The sequence below is a fragment of the Neopsephotus bourkii genome, unplaced genomic scaffold, assembly GCF_033783945.1.
Source record: "Neopsephotus bourkii isolate Nb327-2 ecotype Australia unplaced genomic scaffold, CSIRO-AGI_Nbou_v1 NB_894, whole genome shotgun sequence".
NCBI lineage: Eukaryota > Metazoa > Chordata > Aves > Psittaciformes > Psittacidae > Neopsephotus > Neopsephotus bourkii.
In genome coordinates, this window is record NW_026901388.1 from 3,379,096 (window position 1) to 3,400,611 (window position 21,516).

The following is a 21,516-nucleotide window of genomic DNA, read 5'->3' on the forward strand; positions in this document are numbered from 1 at the left end:
ATCAAGACAAATTTAAGGCTTGAGCACTGAAGAATCACAAAAACTGTACGACTGTTCAAAATATTCTTATGAGTAAAAATAAAAACACATTTACTAAATAGAACAATGCATGGCAGTTATTTACATGCAAATTGCTATCCAGTCTTTCTCCAAGTGCCAAAAGCTTGTGTTCCATTCCCAGACCTATTTCCTCATAGGGAAAATCTAGATCAATGTGAACTTGAAGTTCAGTTCTGTTAAACAAACCAAAGTAATGAGAATTTACATGAATGAAGGATGGTTAGTTGTTTCACCAAATGGTGAGAAAACACTCTATAAAGAATTTGAGATTTGTGTTTTTCTTTCAGAATGTTAAATCAAAGGAAGATCATCTACTCAATCAGAACCAGAATTACGGTCCTGTAGCTCCCATTTGCTTTCTGCCATGGAAGTATTTTCCAGGGATAAAAGCAAAACAGTTTGAACAGCTACGTTCTGCATTATGACATGCTCATGAGTTGACAGACCCAACAGCTAAAAGGATCTGAAACTCATAATAAGTTATATCCAGTCCTTAACGCAGTTTACCTGCTTGCTTATACATGAATATGTTGCACGGCGCCACACAACAGTAGTATTCTTGTTATATAATAACAAGGTTCTTAAGCACAGCTGAGGCAAAAAGTTTTTTTTTTTCTTTGCTCAGTTTTTAATATTAGGTGATTAAATGACTGGGGAAAACTCAGACATGCTATGAAACAAGTACCTTCCACATCATCTTGCCATTTAGAAAAGAAACAAGATTTTGGTGTTTTTTTAACTAAAAAGAACCAAACTCTTCAAATACACCTTTGCAGGTTACGATCTGGTTATTTTTGCGTATGTCCTTTATACAAATTATTATATTCTTTTGCAGCTTAGTTTTATAGTTTATATATGAACACACACAAAAAAAAAAAAACCCAAACCCAAATTTTCTTTGCAAAGGCTGGTGTTTGCAGTGCTTTAGATGAGACATTAGGAAAAAATTTCTTTACTGTGAGGGTGGTGAGACACTGCAAGAGGTTGCCGAGAGAAGTTGTGGCTGCTCCATCCTTGTAAATGTGCAAGGTCAGGCTGAACGAGGCTTTAAGTAACTTGATCTAGTGGAAGTGTCCCTGCTGATGACATGGGGGATTGGAATGAGACAATCTGTAATGTCCCTTCCAACTCTAACCACTTTAAGATTCATATCTCTCCTAAAAAGTGAATTAGACAATTACAGCAAGCTCTGAGCAGGCTGATAACACCAGAAGTCTATTTTTAATTCACGTATTCAGTGAGCCAGGGGATTTTAACAAATAAATAAATAAAAATCTTGTTGCAGAATCCATTAGACTTGCCCTGTTCCTACATAGCTTTAAGCCTATTATATACAACAGGATAGAACCCAACCACATACTCTTGAAGGCTCGTTTAACTCACCTAAACTCCTCCATGTGATCTACTGCGTTCTATGAGAATTTCTGTGGTCATACATGTACACATATAGACATATGTGTGTATTTATCTGAAAAAGTATCATCTAGAATAGTAAACTATTCTTCAATCAACATGAATTCAAGCATGTGAAATAAGAATTGGTGCTGTCACAAAAAAAAAAAAAAAAAACAACACCAAAAACCCCAGCAACTTGCTTCTGTTGTAGCTTAGTCCTCCACATGAGAGGTGTTCAGGAAAATAAAGATGACTACTAAGAAGTCACTGCCTAACACCATGCTGTGCATTCTGCATTTGCTTCAAGATCCAGAGTGACTGATTCTCCATAATTAAGAAAACTGTAGCATAACAGAGTTGGTAATGCCTCCAGCCACATTCATGACAGTTTTCAATAGAAGGCTGATTTGCTTAACACTAAATTACACTTGCACAGAAGAGTAAGGATCCATGATGATCCACACTTTTGGCAGTTTAACATAGCCTTCATTCTTCATGATGGAAGAATAAAACTCTTTACATCCATTCTAATGCATATATGACAAATTAAATGCAGAGCATACTACACGTATGTAAAAGTATGCATTTTCTGGTAATTAAATAAGAATGACTGGGAGTAGGGAAAGGATACTCAGCGAGAGAGAGAACTCAATTTATTTTCAGGGATTTATTACAAATGTTTTTCAGCCTGCTTCTTATCTCCATTGCATGCACTAACCCAAATCACAGAAGGAATGTTCTTTTCTTCAGCTTCTGAAGACCAACTAGACAATTTGCTCAAATTGATTGCTGAGAAGAGCTTCCTTTTTGCCCTTCACAGGAATGAAAGTTGTCTTAAAGTGAAAGAATTCTCAGTTATTTTTGTTATTTTAAATACTCCGGGAGGGGAGAGCTTTCTACTTTCACATAGCTTTATAAACTAAAAAATGCATGCTGTTCCCACATAATGTAAATTCTTAGGTGAAATAAAGATAAGAGCATTTAAAATATGACCTGAATTTGCCTTACTACAGTAATGGTATTTGGGGAAAGAATAATTTATTAGTCTTGAAACCTAACATGACTTTAAATATAAGATTGTAGAGTTATAAATTCCACTTAAGTTTAAAAACAAACAAATGTAAAATACCAGATTATGAGGAACCAATTCCAGTTTGGCTTCAAAGAGATCTTATCAGTTAAGATCTTCCACTACAAGTGACTGATGCCATGCCTTATGTTACAAACATTAATTGGAAGGTTTTTCTTGGGACTTTTTGATCCTCTGCATGTGAACACAGAAAATGAAACAATATGTATTTTCTTAAATACTCTATCTTGTCCAGTCCCAAACTACATATCCTTCCTTCTTCATACAGCTTATCTAGAGAGGTTTTAAGTCCTTAAACTTGTATTCAATAGTCATGTGCAGACAAACCACAAAAAAGAGTTTCACATACACAGTGCTACAGGGATAATATGAAATACCACTAGTCATTACACTTAACATGCTTATCCACTTTTGGAAAAGGCATAAGTACAATGTGCACAGGCCACTTATGAGGCTGCACTTCCAGACCCTGCACTCTGGGGATTTAAAAAAGGAAACAAATCCCCCAGCCTTCCTGAATTTATGATATTATCAAAAGAAAACAACTAAAATATTAAAAAAACCTAAACCAGTTGTGTCAAGACAGCTGTAAGTAACTGCACAGTAAGACAAAGCTTCTGCCCATGAAGTGAAAGATGTGTTGATGACTACAGCACAACAAATACCTCCCAGGGCTAAACAACCACATAAGGTTGTAAGCCTAACCATAACTGGATTATTTTAACTGGCTACAAAAGGCTGTTTTTATTAAGAATACACTAAGTAATAACTAATAATGTACATTTTTCATCTCTAAAAATAGATCTGCATCTTCAGTGAAACACAACCTTAGATTTCTTTTGGACTGCGGCACCAGTCAATGGACTGAGTAACATCTGCTCCATGCTTTTACTAATCTGCTCAGCACATAAATTGTCTACTTTAAGAAGAGCCTCTTGCTAGGCATTACAAAATATCTAAACCACACAAAATTTAAGAAAACACTGCGAAGTATGGTCAAGACTTCCCCAATGCAAAATGGTAACTCAGAATTTTCTCTCTTCTACTGGTGGGTAAGCGACAGCTCTGTTATCTTACTTGCACTATTTTGTTTCTCTACTATCATTCAGAAGTCTGTGGAGGAGAACCATTTCCATCTTATTCAATAAAAGCAAATCTTTTCTAGAACAGGCAGCAAATAAGTTAAACTTGGTAAGCACAGGGGGAGGCAAGTTACCCTCACAGCTCAGCCAGGATGTTGGATTAAAAAGAAACTTTTTGAAAATTAACTCAACTTTTCTAAGCTCAAATATTACCTGACCTGAAAAATAACTGAAGAAAGCCAAGACTTCAGGGGAAAAAAAAAAAAATCAAAACCCAACAAAACAAAACAAACTAACAAGAAAAAGGCAACACAAACCAAAACACCCACACAAAACCCCAGTATTTCCCCACATTTGTATAAGTTCCACTGTGTCAAAGATGCTAAAATGGGAGAAGAAATGATCCCACAATATTATAACTATTACTTACACAGTTATCTTGGAGACTGAAAAAATAATGTTACAATGCAATTAAGGAATGCCAAAGGTCTGGCAAGGTAAGAAATATGGGTTGTGACATTGGACAGTGGAAACAAATGAACATGGGAACAAAGTTTTAAACTGTATGTCTTATAAATTTGGGGGATAGAGGTGATGACATGGGGAAAGGGAAAACGTACAAATCCATAAGTTTAACAAGCTCATTAAAATTTTGGCAGTCAAGAAGTTACAGTGGCAATGGGAACTTAAAATTACAAAGAAGTACTATAATAGCTTCCTTAATTAAGCACTATGTTACAAAAAGCATTTGTGGAATACACTGATATACAAAACTTGCCTAATAACCCAGAGTTCATATTGCCTAAGTAACAGCTGCAGAACTGACCCTTGTACAGCAGCAAGAGCCTCCCAGCAGTGCTAAGCTTAGCATTTAAGAAAAAAAAAAAAAACCAAACCAAACCCCACTTTTTTCTTCTAGTCCATGCTAAGTGATTAAAAAATAAGCAAAATGAATCAAAGAATGGAAATCAGCTAAACCAGCTAATTATGGGCTAAATGCAATTAGTCGGTAATCTACAGAATAAAGAAAAATGTTGTATTTCAGGGATTGCTTTCAGTACACTTTAAAAAAACTACCAACATTAAGAACTAATTCCAAAATGTCCTGATGACTTCTGCCTAGTGGCTTGCTCATCTGCAAGGAGTGCGTACAGCACTTCATATGATGCCGTAATTTACAACAAAAGCAGAAGATTTCAAAAAGACATGTGAATGTCTCTTGCAAAGGATTACAGATTATAAACCCCATTTATTTTATGACATTGGTCAATACTTGGAGCTCATTATTTCAAAGTCCTGAAAATATCTGTTCCTACCAATGATATATCCATTATCTACATGCTACAACTACCTGGTTGTAACAATCCTAAAACTTTAAGAATCAGCACAAACCAACATTTTTTTTTTTTGTAAAGACAAAATAGGCATATATAGGATGCAACAAGAGGGTGTAACTGCAGAACACAAACAATGATATCCAGCTCCGTTACAGACATTAGGGAGAAGATCATCTTTGTGGTAACAGAAAAGCACTCTAAGAACACAGGTACAGGGAAAGTATCAGCACATCCAGCTAAACTAAATTCAGGTATTTATCCATCAACATGAGTTCAAGCTATATAAAAGTTAACATTACAGTTATTTTTAAATAAGATTTATTCAGTTTAATTGTAAGACTTAAAACTGGTTTGGGGATGATAAACTTTAGGGTTTGCTGAGGCAGCATATATAAAAAAGACTGCAACTGTAGTCTAAAATCCACTGTCAGAGCAGAAACCTTTCTTGCAATACAGTTTAATTCTGACAAGAGTCAAGAGGTGTGTAGTTAAAAAAAAGAAACTGTAGTAAAGTATTACTTTTGTTATACACCTACCACTTCAGAACTCCCCTTGCTTGACAAGGCATCTTTGTGTTTGATTTCCATTAATTCAGGGAAGCAGTGTTTCTTTATATGTTTTATACACTTCTGTACACAAACAGACACGTCTAAATCAAGTCAAAACTTTATTGTGCAAGCAGCTATAGTACCTTTAAAATAAAAAAATCAAAAACAAACAAAAAAAAACCCAAACAAACAAGCAAACAAAAAAACATTACTATCTCCATTTTCCCTTCGTCAATCCCTGTATCATTACTTTCAGTTTCTGTTGAACAGAAAAGCTTTTACTTCTAACACTTTCAGTTTCAGTTTAGCAGGGAAGTGCAAAAGAATGAGTTCTGCTTGAGAGTCATCCAAAATTAGGACAGCAAGCAGGAGACAGGGGAAATGGCACAAAAGAGGAGCTAGATGATACTACAAGACAATAGCTAAGGAAAAAAAAAATTAAAAAAAAAAATCTACCTATGGCTTACTTCAACATTACATGAGCCTTGATTATACCACAGTGTTTAGCACTTTGTCTAAGGCCAGTCTGCCTTTACCCCACTTACTCCCAGAACAGTTTAAAATATGAGCCTGGAAATGAGAACTTGAATTGCTTCTATAAAGTGATTTGTAATGTTTGTACAGTTTCTAGGGAATCAACAGCTAAACAGTCTTGTAGACAAGTGTTTGCAGTTCTCTGCAAATAAAAAATATATATATAAAAAAAGACCCAAAAAACAAGACAGAAACCAAAGGTACAAGACTCTGACCAAGCCCTGTAAATCAGTGCAATAAATATGTATGCCTAAAAAGATTCATCTTGGGGTTAGCAAAAGCATCCTAAGAATTCTGTGCAGATTAACATTTTTGTTTGTAAAAATAAAATGAAAAAAAAAAAGGAAACTCAAATAATATAAGGCACAATAATAATCAACTCAAGGTTTCGAGCCCTTTCTTTCTAAAGTGGACATTGAACAAGAAAAAGCCAACTGTAGTGGAAAGCTTCCATTTTATGTGGGTTCATCCTGCAGAAGAAAAACAAACAAACCCCAACCAGTGCACCAGCAAAGCTCCCTCATCTCAGTTATAGCCACTTGATACAGATCCACTTATTTATGTGGGAGGACACTTAGCACACACGCCCCTTTTCACAATTATGGGTTATGACATTAAGTGTTTCCAAATGTAGGTTACAGGGGAGCTTCAAAACGTGCAGCACGAGACATTAGTTTGAGGAAAGCTGTGACAGGCAAGAACATGTTCTTCGAGAGCTATTTTACAACACACACTAAAACAAGCCTTTGAGACTTCATAATATTTTGGGAACTTAAACACGCAGCTCATCAAGCTGACTGTTTTAATTTGACATAATGAAAGGACAACGGGTATGGTTCTAGAGAAAGGTTGCTTTCAAACATATATAGAAGCTTCCCTTCTAATATACTACTTATTTAGAGACTATAGAGATTATTAGTGTTCTGATACTAGTGCATGTATTTGCATACCTTTTTGATACCTAGCAGTAGCTCCTTAAAATATACACTTCATTTTCCTCTAAGATTTTGTAACATCCTCTTAACTTGCTCCAGTTCATGTACAAGACATACAAAGGCAAACCAAAATGAAGCTATTATTTACAAGCTTGCATTTAAAAAGAAACAAAGCCCACACCAACACTGTTGCTCAACTTTGTTTATTCTGTGATGGCTTTCTGCGGTCGCTGCATTCACCATTTCCCCTCTGCTATGTATTTCCTCCATGTTGAACTACAGGAATATTCCTCCTCTCTCTAGCAAAGGTATGCTTTTTAGGTTCGCTCCACCAGGAAAACCTTAGGGACAGGGATTGAGTTATTTACAACTAGAAATGCTGTAAAATATCAAGCTGATAATATTCTTTATTCTAAGACCTTTGTATACATCATGAGTCTCTCCCTCTCTGCAAGACTGAAAATGATTACCTTATACAAGGCAATTTTCCCTTACCCCTTCTCTGACAAATAAACCCTTCCCCATTCTAAATATTTTCCTCTTATCTAGGGCAGCATTTCCACTTCTTTGCAAACAGAAGCACGAAGCACCTGCAGCTCTCCCAAGATCCAAATCAAACATTAATGTCAGGCCCTGATATGCCAGGGCTGAAACAATAATCCAGCATTTCCTTGCTGCAATATGGAGATCAAGAGAGCATTTTCTGATTGTGACACAGATTTAATTCAAAATTCAACACAGAGTCTTGAGAGTGTTGAGTTTCTTACACAGTGCCAAGAGTTGGAGATGGTTTATTTTTCAAATTGCATTGTTTCTGAACAGGTGTTTAATGCTGTAGTTTACTATGACAACCACCCATGTTATAGACTACACACAGTTATCTTCCAGGATCCTTTTGTTCAAGCCACTACATTGCTCTCTAGATGAAGGCCACCAACCAGTATCTTTGCCTTCTCGTAGCCATACTGGTCACAACACACTTTCAAAGGTTACAGGAAGAAAAACATTTTAAAAATACACTTTTTAAAATGAATATTTAAAATTTTAGAGGTAAATACCGTAACAGTTAAGTATCAGAAGAAATATTTTACAAAGAATATTATTAATTCTATGGAGTAGGAATTACATCTTCTTTCCTTTCACTAGTCGTACTGGCATCCTACGTAAGAGCCTACTGGAATCTTACAGAATACAATAAAGCCCATGACTTGTTGTTTTACAGTTAGAGCACTACAATTCTGGCAAATGTTGCTTATACCTTTTGTGCACTGCTGTATTTCTCCTCCCTTCATCCACCAACAGGAATGAAGGAATCCAATAACAGGGAAACACAGTTTTATGAAGACAGACATAAGACTACCCAACATCTGTGATGCACATAGATAAGCACCAAAAATCCATGCATACCACACAACTTTACGAAAGCATGCAAAGCAAGCTAACGCAAAAGCAAATCAGCATTTCCATTCTAACAGAAAACTGAGATTTATGACAACTGCTAAGAGGCCAAATAAGCCCTCTGCTCAGACCATATAAAAAAAACCAAACAACAACACACAACCCTGCAATATGACTGTTCTGTTTCCTGCAGGAAATGAGATGCTTGTATTAGGTACCCCTGTGGTTTTCATACTGTAAATGTATCAGCTGGTACAAATCCTCTGGAGAGGACTATTAACTAATGCTTAGAAAGAGCAGTGGCAACAGCAGACCGCATGTAGCACCTCGGAGAAGCGGGGACAAAAGCTGACAAGTCATCCCTGAAAAAAAAAATTTGAGGGCCAATAGCTGAAGAATACATCCTGTAGTAACGGTGATGTCTGTGAGGAATATTCATACCAACACCCACTTACTTCGCCTTACACCGCTCACTGCTTCTCTAAATAAGGAGCCTACTGCTCATCAGCACTCCTCTCATTTAGGAGCCACAAGCTCCTCACTAAAACACCCGTAGCTACACACGGTAGAGAAGAGTCATCTACGACCTATGCACATCTCACGCATAGCCATTTTCCCTCTTTTCTGCTGCAGTTTTTCCCTTATGTTTCCCAGCTGCTCTGGCGCTAAGACCAGATCTCGCCGAGGCAGCCCTCCTTGCCGGGGCAGGGCTCCCCTCCTCCGGCAGACCCCTCTGCTCCCCCATCAGCATCTCTCCCTCCCGGCGGCCTGGGTGGAGCCGCTCTCCCTCGCAGGACGAGCGCCGATCGTGTTCCCTCCACTGCAAAACGACTGCCAGGGCCAGAAGGGGAGAGGAGAGAAGACGGGAGGGAGGAAAAGAAAGAAGGTGTAAACCTGTCTGGGGGAGAGCCCAGGCACGGAGACGGGAGGGCAGGGCTGGGGGGAAGGAGGGAGGGAGAACAGGGGGCAGTGGGGAGACAAAGAAGGGATGGAGGGCGCCCAAGGAAAACGGGGGAAGCCGGGGAGGGGGCGCTGCCGGGGAGCCCCGCGGGCACCTGCCCGCCCAGGCGGACGCCTCGCACACGCAGATCCCTGCACATAACACACACACGTACCCAGCAGCAGCAGGCGGTGCGTCTGCTTGTACTCCCGTTTCTGCTCCTTGAGCGCCCGGTCGATGCTCTTGCTGACTTTCCTCGCCTCCTTCTCCGCCTCCCGCTCCTCCAGGCGCAGCTTCTCCCAGGTTCTCTGCAGCGCCGGCGGCTGGTGCAGCGCCTGCTGCCGCGCCGCCTTTCCCCCGCCGCCGGGGCCGCCGGCTTTGGTCAGCGGCGGCCGCTCGGGGGCCGCCCCGTTACCGCCGCCGTTCTGCAGCAGGACCGGCGGCCCGTCCGCCTCCCCGCCGGGCTTACCGCCGGGCCGGAGCGGGGCGCCGAGGGGCTGCGGCTGCGGGGCGGCGTGAGGCTCCGCCGCCGCTTCGGGCTCCGAGGCGGCGCCGGTGCTGGAGATGGAGCCACCGCCGGCGTCGCCGAAGAGCCGCGGGCGCAGGCTGTAGCAGAGCCCCATGGCTCGGTGCCCCCGCCGGGGACGGGCTGTGGTGCGGCGGGGTTGGCCTCAGCGCTTCCCGCCGACCCTACGCGCCGGGGAGGCGGCGGCGGGCTGGGAAGGGGCGCCTCGGAGCCCCTCACGGCCCCGCTGGGCCATCTTGCATTTTCCTCCCCGGGAGGCGGCAACGGTTTCTCAGCGCCGATCACCTGACACCGAGCTGCCACCGCCGGGTCCACTTTACCGTAAATACCCCAGCGCCAGCCCACCGCGCAGCACCGGGCGCCGGCGGGGGAAGGGCGGGAGCACGCCGCCCGCGCCGCCACACAGGCGCACACACGTTCGCAGCACCCCCCCCCCCAACCCAGCTTTCAACCGGCTCCGCCATCCCCTCACACTACCCCGCCCGATGGCTGCCCGCCTGCGCCGAGAGGGCGAGGGTCCACCCGCTCCGCGCACAAGGCGGGTAGACCCTCGCTGCCCACACCACCCGCCCCCTCGTTTCCTCCTTCATGGAAGGGCCGCTGGGCAGCCTGTATGAGCTGCGGGAGCTGCAACCCTTCCCCCGGGAATAGGGGGGATACGGCGGTGGCCGCTTCCTAACGGGGCGGCCCAGGCCCAAGCCGCTGACGGCATTGCCAAGGCCGAGGCCTCTGACAATTGAAGGTCCCCCCCAGAATGACAGCGGCCGGTGGGGAGGCCCTGCAAGCCCCGCCGGCATCCTCACAGCTACAACACGGTGTTCAGCCCCTGTGCGCACATGCGGCTTCTCGCCCACAGGCTGACTAACGGTGCCGTGGGAGGAAGGCTTTGGGTGCGACGGGTAGGAGAAAATAATAGGCGGTGTTTGGGTTTGCTCACTCTGTCAGCGTTGGCAATAGTAGTAGTGTGGGCTTGTGGAGGGAAGGCTGGTGCTTGGAGTCAGCCCGTTCAAAGGTGGTGGCAGCCCTCCTCATGGGAAATCTTGGACAAATTCGAGCTAGTCAGAATAAGTCTCAAATGTGTCTCCTCTGCTTTGTCCATTTCCACATTCTTCATCATCTTAGTCCTATTTTTCGGGGGCATGTGGCTACTGGATGAAGCAGTGTGTCTCTAAATCTTAAACCAAAGGTCATGTCAAATGTTCACTATTATGATTGATTTATACCTTGGCATAATTTAGAGCCTCTTACTTCAGTAACATCAACTATGTTCATTATTCAGGCTGGAGAAGAGAAGGCTCCAGAGAGACCTTAGAGCAGCCTTCCAGTACCTAAAGGGGGCTGACAGTAAAGGTGGAGAGGGACTTTTACAAGGGCATGTAGTGACAGGCCAAGGGGCTTTAAACTGTAAGTACATTTAGATTAGGTATTAGGAAGAAATTCTTTATTATAAGGATGGTGAGACACTGGAACAGGCTAGCCAGAGAAGCTGTGGCTGCCCATCTGCATAAATGTTCAAGGCTGTGTTGGATGGGGCTTTGAGCAACCTGGTCTAGTGGAAGGTGGCTTTATTCTTAAGAATGATCTTTAAGGTCCCTTCCAACCCAAACCATTCTAGCATACTATGATCCATGAACTTCTTCATTGATGCAGTGTCTCTTTGGATTTTGTAATGACCCTGTAATATTAGGTCATTGGCTTTGTCTCCTAATTTTCTCCAGTGACCAATATTATATTAAAAGATGCCACTATGTATATACTGCTGTATGAAAAAAATGGAGGAAGGTCAATTCCTATACTTCTTTCTGATAAATGAATTATAGCAAATTTGCCACAGTTTTTTCATTCCTGGATATAAGAAGCAGAATTGTTTTTATGACAGATTTATTTGTGTCAAACCATTTAGCAAATGTCCTCTAAAATGTGCATTTGGTAAATGCAGTGAGTTGTGCATTAACATTCACTGGGAAAAAAAAAAAAACAGCCAACCCAAAACAGCACACCACCCTACATTAGCATAAAATAAATAGATGCCTTTTAACTGAAAGCATCAACTGTCTTTGACTGCACCACACAAAGGAAATTTTGCCAGTGAAAATATTAGCAGGATCCGGCACACTGCAGACTTTGCTCTCTTCTACCCTTCACAATGCTTAACAACTATTTTGATAGATGCCTTAGCTCCAAGAAGAGCATCCAATAGCTGTTGCTTCTATTGCATGTTTTAATACATGATTATATAGTGTCCTGGTTGCAATCTTTTTGCAAAACACATAAGCAGTTACATCACAGCAAAGGATGTTTCACCACTATTTCAGCGGTGCTGTGTCTTTTTTTGTGACTGTTTTTGTGGACCATAAGGGTATAAGATCTATCTCTTAGGTTGTGAATGAAAGATTTCAGTTTTCAGCTGAAAACAGAGCAGGAATTTGGATAAGTAGAATCTAAATGTTCAATCTGGACTGAATAACCAGGATCCTGGGATTAATGGCTGTACCCTTTTCAGTGTAATTGGATCACAGAGGAGAATTTGCTACTCATCCAACAATGCAATCAAAACATGAAGAAAAATACCAAAGTAACGGTGAAAATGAGTTAATATTTGGGGCCTAAATGTCAATGCACATATTTAATTTTGTGAAGGTGATTTTTAGAGCATGGTGCATTCAACAGCACTTGCAGAGTCATGAGCTGTTTTTCAAGTAGTAAAAGAAATGCTGTAACCTGGAGAAATTAGTTCAGATTAGGTAATAATGTGCTTCTGGGCATGTATGTATATACTCAGAGATGAGCAGGGAAGGTGAGTGAAATATTCAGGGTTACATAGGAGACCAGGCAGAATATGTACTGTAAAATTACATTCTTTGTAAAGAATTTTGAAATATCAGACAATGTAATAACAACCATGCATAGATAGCATCCTTGAAAAACAGGCCACTCAGCCAATCACCGATATAAATACTCTACCTATAAAAATGTCAGACAAAGTAAGTTTGGTCCACTGAAAGATCTTTTTGTGACCTACAAGAGCAAATTTGGTCTTGAGGGAAAAGTATTCTTAGGTTTTTTTCCTTATGACTTCTAATAAAGAACAGTAAGCAGCCTGTCTTTTTTCTTTCCCCAGAGAAACAGCAGTCATCACTACTTCTGGATTATCATGGACTGGGATTTTCAAGAATTTAAAGTGAGACAATTGATATAATGCAGTTTTCTGATCTAAATACTCTTTGGAAGATCTTTCATGGAATGTGCAATGTTTTCTAAGGTTAGTCATCCAAATCAGAGCTTAATGACTGGCTTAGTTTTTCAGTAGTACTACTTATGATTTTCATTATATGGACTGAAGTTAGAATCTTAGACTTGTAGAACAGCCCAAGACTGTTTTATGGGGAAGGGACCCCCAAAGGCATCTTTCAAAAGATTATTTGGTCCAGCCTTTTGTGGGAAAGGTACCCTAGATGAGGTTATTCAGCACCTTGTCTAATCGTGTCTTTAAAAACTCCAGTGATGGGTACTCTGTCATGTTCCTGGGGAGATTCTTCTAGTGAATTATTGCTCTCACTGTAAAAACATTCTTTCTCTTATCAAGACGAAACAGGAATACTATGATGAAATCACTCTTGAGCCTTCACTTCTCCAGGGAGAAGGTCCTTCCTGAGCCTTCTCCAGAGAGAAGAGATCTACCTCCTTCGACATCCTTATGGGGCGTTCTCCAAACCTTTGATAAACCTTTTGATCATCTCTGTGGCCTGCTTTGGACCTTCTCCAGTCTGTCCACATCTTTTTTGAGTTTGTGAGGAGACTTAATTAATATATATAGAGAGAGAGAATTAGGTCTGAACTAAAGTAGACACTTTAAACTGTTTTTTTGTTTCTTGCATTCAGTGTATAGTTTCACCTCAGAAATAAGTAATTAGAGGCAGTTTCCAGTCGTATGTAGCAGCTGGGTATGTTCACAAGATGGCTTTACTTCAAGGAGTAAGACATTTATAGAAAGTAAATATATAAATATTATTTCTATGAAGAAGGGTCTTTACTAGTTCTTAAAAAGGAGTGAAATGTATGTGTTTCTTGAACACTCATATGAAAATAATTTGTATTTTTTTCTGGTTTTATAATAATTTTTATTTATGAATAATTCCCTATACTATGTAGCTTTTGGGGGTAGATACATTGTCCCAAGTTTTAACCAAGACATGAGTGTTGTGATCAAACTTAAATAAGGTTAAGTACAGTTTCCTGGAGGATGTAACTGTGTTGGAATTAAAGAGACCCCAGTTAAATGGACCTGTAAGAAGTTTGATAAGGCAAGAATCTTGAACACAGGGAGAAGGTTTTCTGGGGCTGGATGTTTGTTCGTCTTCTTGTTGCTCCAATTAGTTCCTCAGTGAATGGGTTTATCTATATTCTCTCTAGAATTTTGCCATAATGTTTTTATATATCTTGTCAGAATGTGAATTGAGAAACTGTAATTTCAGAGCCTGTACTGGGATATTTTTTTCTAAATTATTTTGGTATTTCATCCTCAAGATTTTTCAGGACCTCTGTGATTATTAGAGAAAAATGTTGCAGGGTTTTGGGGTTTGTGAAAGAGGAAAGTTACACGGTAGAAGAAAAAAAACACCAGAGAAATGCGTGCTGGGACAAACTAGATGTTTGCAAAACTCCTGCTGAGGTTAATTTTCCTCATGGATAAAGGGTCTAGGAGGTACCCAGCTTCCATCAGATCTCTTATCTTCTTTGATAGGCACTTGTCAAAAACCTACTTGCTTTCTGTGTGATGAATACTAATATGTTTGTTCTTAAGGTTTATAATAAACTCTAAACTGTATTCATACTGTGCCTGTATTGCCTTACTGTAACATTTCTGGGTTGTGGGAAAAAGAAAATACTGTTTTATGATATATGTTTTTCTCCCTAAAGGCTGAAATCTGTGTTACTGATAGAAAGCCTACCAGTAGCATAGCTACATCAACAAATCTGTTTGTGAAATGTATGGAGGTTAGATGAGTCTGCTGACATTCTGCAAGTCTCTGGAAGTCCAAAGAATTCCCTTGGTCTTCTCTTTGAGAGACACCCTTAACATGCAGTGTAGTTTCCTTCCTTGTGATCTGAAAAGCTATGCAAAGGTATAAATATGGTAATTTTTTGCATTGTGTGTCAATGCACTGGCTGCCTTTCCTCTCCAAACTCTTTAAGGGACACCCCAGGATATATAACTTCTCCATCCTATAGTCTCTCCTTCCCAACATCATCTCCAGAGCTATGATATCCAGGAATAAAAGTAGCTTCACAATTTACACTGATATTAGCGTTTTATATACTAGTTATTTAGGGAGCCAGTTTTAACTGGTAAATCAATGCAGTCACCTACTGCTCACTAGACCTGTGGAAATCTCAGCTATGTGAATCCCATGAATTATTTTAAGCTCATTCTTTAAAGATTCTGTTTTGTTTCACTGATAGATCAGTAAATAAAAAACAAGTAAGTAAATTATTTTGGACTGCAGTAAATCCTTCTAGTTTCTATAACATGCACAGACACAATAAGTATAATGCCCCTGTTTTCACAGAACAATTCCAACCTTCACCACAGATTTTATATGCCACTTTTACTTACTGGTTGCTTGAAGCTTCTCAAAGTGGGACCAAAATAAGGCTTATAGTGGGAATTCAGCTACAAATGTGATAGTTGTAGAGGAACAGTTATCCAAATCTAATTTTATCAAATCATCTCTCAGTCATCACCATGGTATTTTTTTGCGCCTTGTCATATCTGAGCATGATAGCAATAAAACAATTTACCATTTCTGTATGGAGAGCCTCTTTCTCATAAATGCTGTAAACAGTCTGCAGCTCTTTAAAGCAGGATTTTAGTTTGTCACTGATAATAAAAGAATAAAGGATTTAGGTTTATTAAAAGTGCCATTAGTGCCACTTGTGTTAATGTTGCCTTATACATCCCATTATTAGACTCTCTTTTGCTATGCTTAAAACCATATAAAATGGGATTTGGGCTAAATTTCACCTGCTGAAGTCTATTCTGACCTGAATGGTTTTGTTCGTTGTAACTTCCCAAAAGTACCTCAGCCATTTTCACAAAAAGTTTAATGGAAAATATAGTGTTGACAAGTTAAAAAGGTCTTGTCTTTAAGAAGGACTAATAGTTTATCACTATTGCATCAGTCATGATAGATCTTTTTGCTGTAAGAGAGATGATTACCAGTATATAGAAGACATTTTAAGCAATGTCAGAGTAGACAAGCTTAAGGGAATTTACTGCAAGTACCAAAATAAGATAAAGTAGGTCAGCTTGCTTGAAAAGTAGGTTCTGAGCAAATAAAGAAAGAAAACAGTTAGAAAGAGTTTTAAAATACAAATTGTGGGAGAAGCCAATTTTCTGTGGTACTGTATAAAACAGGGAACGGTAGGAGCAAAACAAAGCAAATTGGAGGTTTTGTATTCTTAGCAGTGTTATCAGACAGCACAATTCACTATTGTCAGAGGCATAACTTTTGATTTCTTTGTAGCATTTAATTTGTTGCTACCTTTAAAGGAATTTGAATAATAAATAAACTTATGAAGATCCCAGTGATCTCTCTTAAACATTTTTGTAAAGATTTCTTTAAAAAGTCTGTTGAGCCATGTTTGAATCAGGTGTTTGTAATATTTTTTGTTTTATGAGTATGGTTTTTGCTCTGAGAAAATCTGATTGAATCTGACCAAATAGTAACACTTTAAAAACTGTAACTTGCACAATCTGAAGCACAGAGCAGAAAACCATCCCAGCTTTCTTCTGTGATGAGGAATGGTCCTCCTTGTCGCAGACCTGATCCAGGCAGAGGGAAAGGATGTGACTTTAGGACCACTTCCATTAAAAGACTCTGATCTTATTTTGCATGTGAATAATGTATGTATCTATTGCATACCACATTTCTTTTAAGTCAGGCAAGCGTGCTTTATCGTGGGCAACCTCAATTTATTCCCATATAAATATTCATTGTGACGCAGTCTTCAACTTCAAACAACTTCAGACTAAGCTGCTTGTTTTGGGGACTCTCTGCTCTTCATGTGAACAACCAGCAGAGCTGTAAAAGAAGTCTCAGCTAACTATAGGGACTTCTAAAACCTTGTGAATATTTGGGAAAAAAAATCTTCTATTTTAGAAGATATTTTTAAGTTATTGCTTTAATGCAAAAACTAAAGTAAAACAAGACAACAAGAAACTGAGATGAACTGATGCATAAATGGAGATCATCATGCAAATTTAACTTTAATTTCAATATTAAACAAATTCGTCTTTCCATTTCAACTGAGAATCAACCTAAACAATATATTGAATATTCTATTGAATAATAGAATCATAGAAAAATCTTGTTTGAAAGGGAACTCTGGATATCACAGTCTGAATATGCGTTTTGGAGGCTAAGAAAAAGCGGAGAAACAATATAAACATGAATAGACAATAAAATTTGGTCCATAAAATAATCTTTTTTCTGCAGTGCATCTTTTTCCAGTGAAAACTGATGGAATTGTTAAAATTGGAATATTCAATCCAAAAAGTAAATTAGAGTAAATCAGAATTTTCAGTTCCTTCCAAGACTAACCACTTGAACAGGACTGAAATAGCTTTCACTAGGAAACCAGTGAAAATGGGAAATATTTAATCAATCCTTATTTTAGAAATCAAGAAGAAAGAGCAGGAAGGAATATTAGACGAAGAGCACCATTTATAAAAATATGTTGAAATGATGTTTGTCTTAGGATAAAAGTATTTAAGTAGTTTTAACAGAAGATGATGAGATAAATGTGCATGGATCTTTATGGCTAGCAAAGTTAATTAGGATTTCTTTTTACTGAGAAATCCACTCAGTGGTGGAAAACCCAGAGCAGTATTTGTAACTGTTGTAGTAATTTCTTAGTCCTGAGTTTTCTAGATTCCCAGTACTGATTTAATTGGCCTGTGCATTAACATGGAAGAAGCTTTCCCATTCCTTTTTCCCCTTGTCTTACCCTTTTTCATTTCTTGATTCACTACCAAGAAAATAAATTAGGAACCTGAATTCTCAGCAGCCTTTCCACACTTCTCACTATTGGCACAGCAGAGAAGTTTGAATACCTCAAGAAGTATGGCCTCTTCTATGCATTTCTTACTGCTGAGGAGAGACTGTCCCTTTCAAGCAGCTTTATGCCAAACCCAAAATCTAGACGGATACCAGCTTTCCTCTCCTCACAGAATCCAAACAGAGAGGATTATCTGCTTTTCTCATCTTCTGCTTTTCACTCCTTTTCAGCCTTCATTCGTGGCTTTGAATAGAAATCCCAGGCAGCTTTCAAGAGTACAAATATGTTTAAAGTCAAATTACTACTAAAAATAGGCTCTAAGTATTCATACTGGCTTGTTAATCCTATGCGCATGTCTGGTTGTTCCTCAGGACAACATACATTCCCCTGCATTGCTTAGTTGCAGGGATGTTGACAATGATACTAGCATTAGATTTCTGTAGTTTCTCATGAGGTAGAAGTTTTCAGCTTTACAGAAGATCTCCCAAAAATTAAATCCTGTAAGTGACAGATATTAGTAGCTGCTTTCCAGCAAGCTAGAACAAAGCCTTTCATCTTTCAAGTTCTTATTTTAAAGAGGTTATACCCAGGTGACATAATGGAGATATGGAAAAGTTTGGTAGTATTTTATTAAAGATTTTTATTAGATTATCATACTTATTACTAAATACTTCTACAACACTAAAGTGGTGTAGAGTCTGTGAATATCACGGTTTCTCTTGAATAGGTGCCTGCTTTGGCTAAAGTTCATTAACACAAACTTATGTAGCTATTTGATAATTTTTATTTTTTATGTGCTAGTAGCAGAGCCACTGTGAAGATGTGAAAATGTGCACAGAACATTATTCTTAAGAATATCCAAAGGGTCTTTATATTCAGAAAAGAGAATCAAATTACAAAAAAAACCAAAAAACAACTACAGATAAGCAGCTTCAGAGAAGCATTTAATAAGTATAATAAGTATAATCAATATATAATTAAACCCATAATATTTCTACCCTTAAAGATGGCTTTTACACCTCAGTTTCATTCTGCCTTAATTTACAGTTATTAATTTCCATCTGATTTCACGTAAGGTATCTTAAAAAGCAGTGTAGTGACAAACAGCTTTCTGACTGTATAGCAACAGACTTCTGCTTTCTGTGTATTAGTTTTCTTCCAGTGGCTGTTATGAGCAACTTCAGGTCCAACTTGAGACAGATTTAATTGAGCATTATTTAGATTGGTTCTTACAGCAGTACATTGCAAAAAAAATATACCTTTATTCAGGCCTTAATGAAAGCTTTAATGTTATTTAAATGCAAATGTAGAATTCAGTCATTCTCCTAAAGGGACATGTGTTGGTTCTTAATGGAGAGTGCCCAAGTTTCAGTGTTGCTCTCTAGTCCTAAATTATGCAGATGATCAGGCTAGCAAGACCCTGAAACCAGGGTGGACAAAGGGGAAAAGGGGGTGAAAGTATTTGGCTTGCATGGGCAGGAATTACAGTTCTGTTTCTCGCACTGCGGCTCTCACAGTCCTACTGTGCTATTACAGACCATTTCTCATCTTTAATAGTGGTGAGTGGCGAAGTCAGCACTGTAAGGTGCCTTGGACTTTCTTAATTGTAAACACTATAGCCAGAAAGGCAAAAAAAGGAAAAAAAAAAGAGATGTGCTAGAAACTCTGGGAGGTTGATTAGGCTATGATTAGTTTCTCCTGAAAATGCTTAACTTCCTGTGTTGTTAGTGAAGGAACTGCATATAGCACTTCAAGTGGAATGTATTTACCCTGTCTGTATGACTTCTTTATTTTCTTTATTATTAATATTGGTTGGAAAAGTTTTGATTACTACTAACTTTGTGGGGGGCTTTTTTGTTTTTTGTTTTCTTTTTTCTTTAGGAAGAGTTGTAGCAAGGTAAAATCAAGCTGTTAAAAATACAATTAGGGAGGAAAGGACCCACCATCTGCTGCCTGGGTTTTGTAGGCAGAAGTGGGTCCTAGGGCTTTTCTACACCTGCTGCCTCTAGGAACTCTATGAGGATGCCCAGCTGCTTGAATATATATCATTCTTTGGCCAGGGTTGTTTGACATTTCCTTATGAGATCTGAAGTTCAAACAAGTTTGTAACTATTCATGGTGCCTGTAGTGCCATCATGCAGGGTCCAGAGGAAACCTTGGACCAGGGTCTTGTATTTGTGATAGACTTCCTTTTGTAGCTGGAGACATTGTGCACTCCTTGATCCCTGTAGTCAATACTTTTCATTAAAATGACGTCTGTCTCTTTTGGAACTGGAATACAGGCATCAAGAATTTTGGAGTGCTGATGTGGGAAAAGTGCTCTAATTTGCTCTCTCTCCTGCCTTCTAGGGAAAATAGCTGGCCATAGCCTCCAGAAGATACAGTCAGAGTTCTTTTGCCTTCTTTCCCCACCATTTTGGGAATCTGGTGATGCTTGTGGGAAGACAGCAGCTGATACTATTCCTACAAGAGTTGAGAAGTTCTATATCTGTGAGACTCAGTACCATGGGAAAATGCTTTTTCCTGTTCCTCAGACCTACTTTTTTTCTGCTTCTTATACAATATAGTTCCTTCAGGCTTCATTGAATTCTCCCTTTACTTGGTCCTGCAAAAAAAGCTATACCTTTAAAGAAGCAGGGATAACATGCAGATTAGTACAGAGAAACTTACTGTCAAAAAGTACTGCTTAGTTGGGTTTTGGATGCTGAATGAAGGAATAGACTGTCATACTCTTTGGCTCCAGGTGACTACCCCAAAACACGGGGCCAAAAGAAGGTGAAAGAAAACAATGTATGGAAAGCAAAAGTGTCCTGGAAGATTATGTGGGTACAGTGGTTTGGGAGGCTGGAATAGATGTGAAGGCTTTGAAAGCCATAAAATTAATGTTGGCCATGTAGGTTTTAAGACTAAAGTTACATCACTCACTGAAAACTTGCAGTGCTGTCATACATATGTTGGATATGGTTCCATAGTGAGAATTGGGGAAGAGCTCAAGATCAGTACTTAAAAAATCCTGTGGGTTTCTTTTTTTTTCTTTTTTTTTGGTATGTGTTTGTGTGTTTTGGGGTTTTTTTTTTTAAGCCCTGTTTGCTGGGCTATTGTAAAGCTTGTTGGATGTAATTCGAATCCGGATTGTCAAAGCCAGAATCTTCCATCACACTGCTGAATGTGTGATCTATATTGTGGGGAGAAAAAAAAAATCTTCAGATTTGCATCATCCTAACTGGCAGTAACCACTTTCTATGCTTTTAGTAGTGGGTTTTTCTACTAAATAATACCAGCTTAGAGAAAAGCTTTTGTAAATTGAAGGAGGTAGGACTATACATGTGCATTTTTCTACAGTGGGTTAGTGACTAAGTCCAGCACAACGCCAGCCAGTGCAAGCTGAGAATGACAAGGAAAGTGATTTCTTTAGGAAGGTGCTGTGTTCCTAGTTGAAATCCTAGACAGACCTTATTCTTAGAGATTATTCTCTGAGGCAATGAATCCCTTTTCTTCAAAACCACCATGCTATCCTTGTCTTTCTCTCTTGTTTCTTTTGATGCATAAAAAAATACATTACAGACTGAAGTGCCATCTGCAAGATATTTTCAAAAACTTCTACAGAATG

General features: G+C 39.3%; 1 protein-coding gene and 1 long non-coding RNA gene across 5 annotated transcripts in view; one reads left to right on the plus strand and one right to left on the minus strand.

Annotated features, from left to right (window-relative positions):
• The window catches only part of GNAL (G protein subunit alpha L), a 194,842-nt gene extending 184,580 nt beyond the window's left edge, over positions 1 to 10,262 (minus strand). The window contains exon 1 of the mRNA XM_061357432.1: positions 9,495 to 10,262. Coding sequence (XP_061213416.1) covers positions 9,495 to 9,942 — 448 coding nt within the window. The 5' untranslated portion in view covers positions 9,943 to 10,262. The remainder of the gene's footprint in view (positions 1 to 9,494) is intronic.
• Positions 10,263 to 10,531: 269 nt separating this feature from the next.
• The window catches only part of LOC133214516 (uncharacterized), a 68,417-nt gene continuing 57,432 nt past the window's right edge, over positions 10,532 to 21,516 (plus strand). For all 4 annotated transcript variants that reach the window (XR_009726145.1, XR_009726144.1, XR_009726143.1 and 1 more), the window contains exons 1-3: positions 10,532 to 10,744; positions 11,125 to 11,189; positions 12,967 to 13,107. This is a non-coding gene — a long non-coding RNA (uncharacterized LOC133214516). The remainder of the gene's footprint in view (positions 10,745 to 11,124; positions 11,190 to 12,966; positions 13,108 to 21,516) is intronic.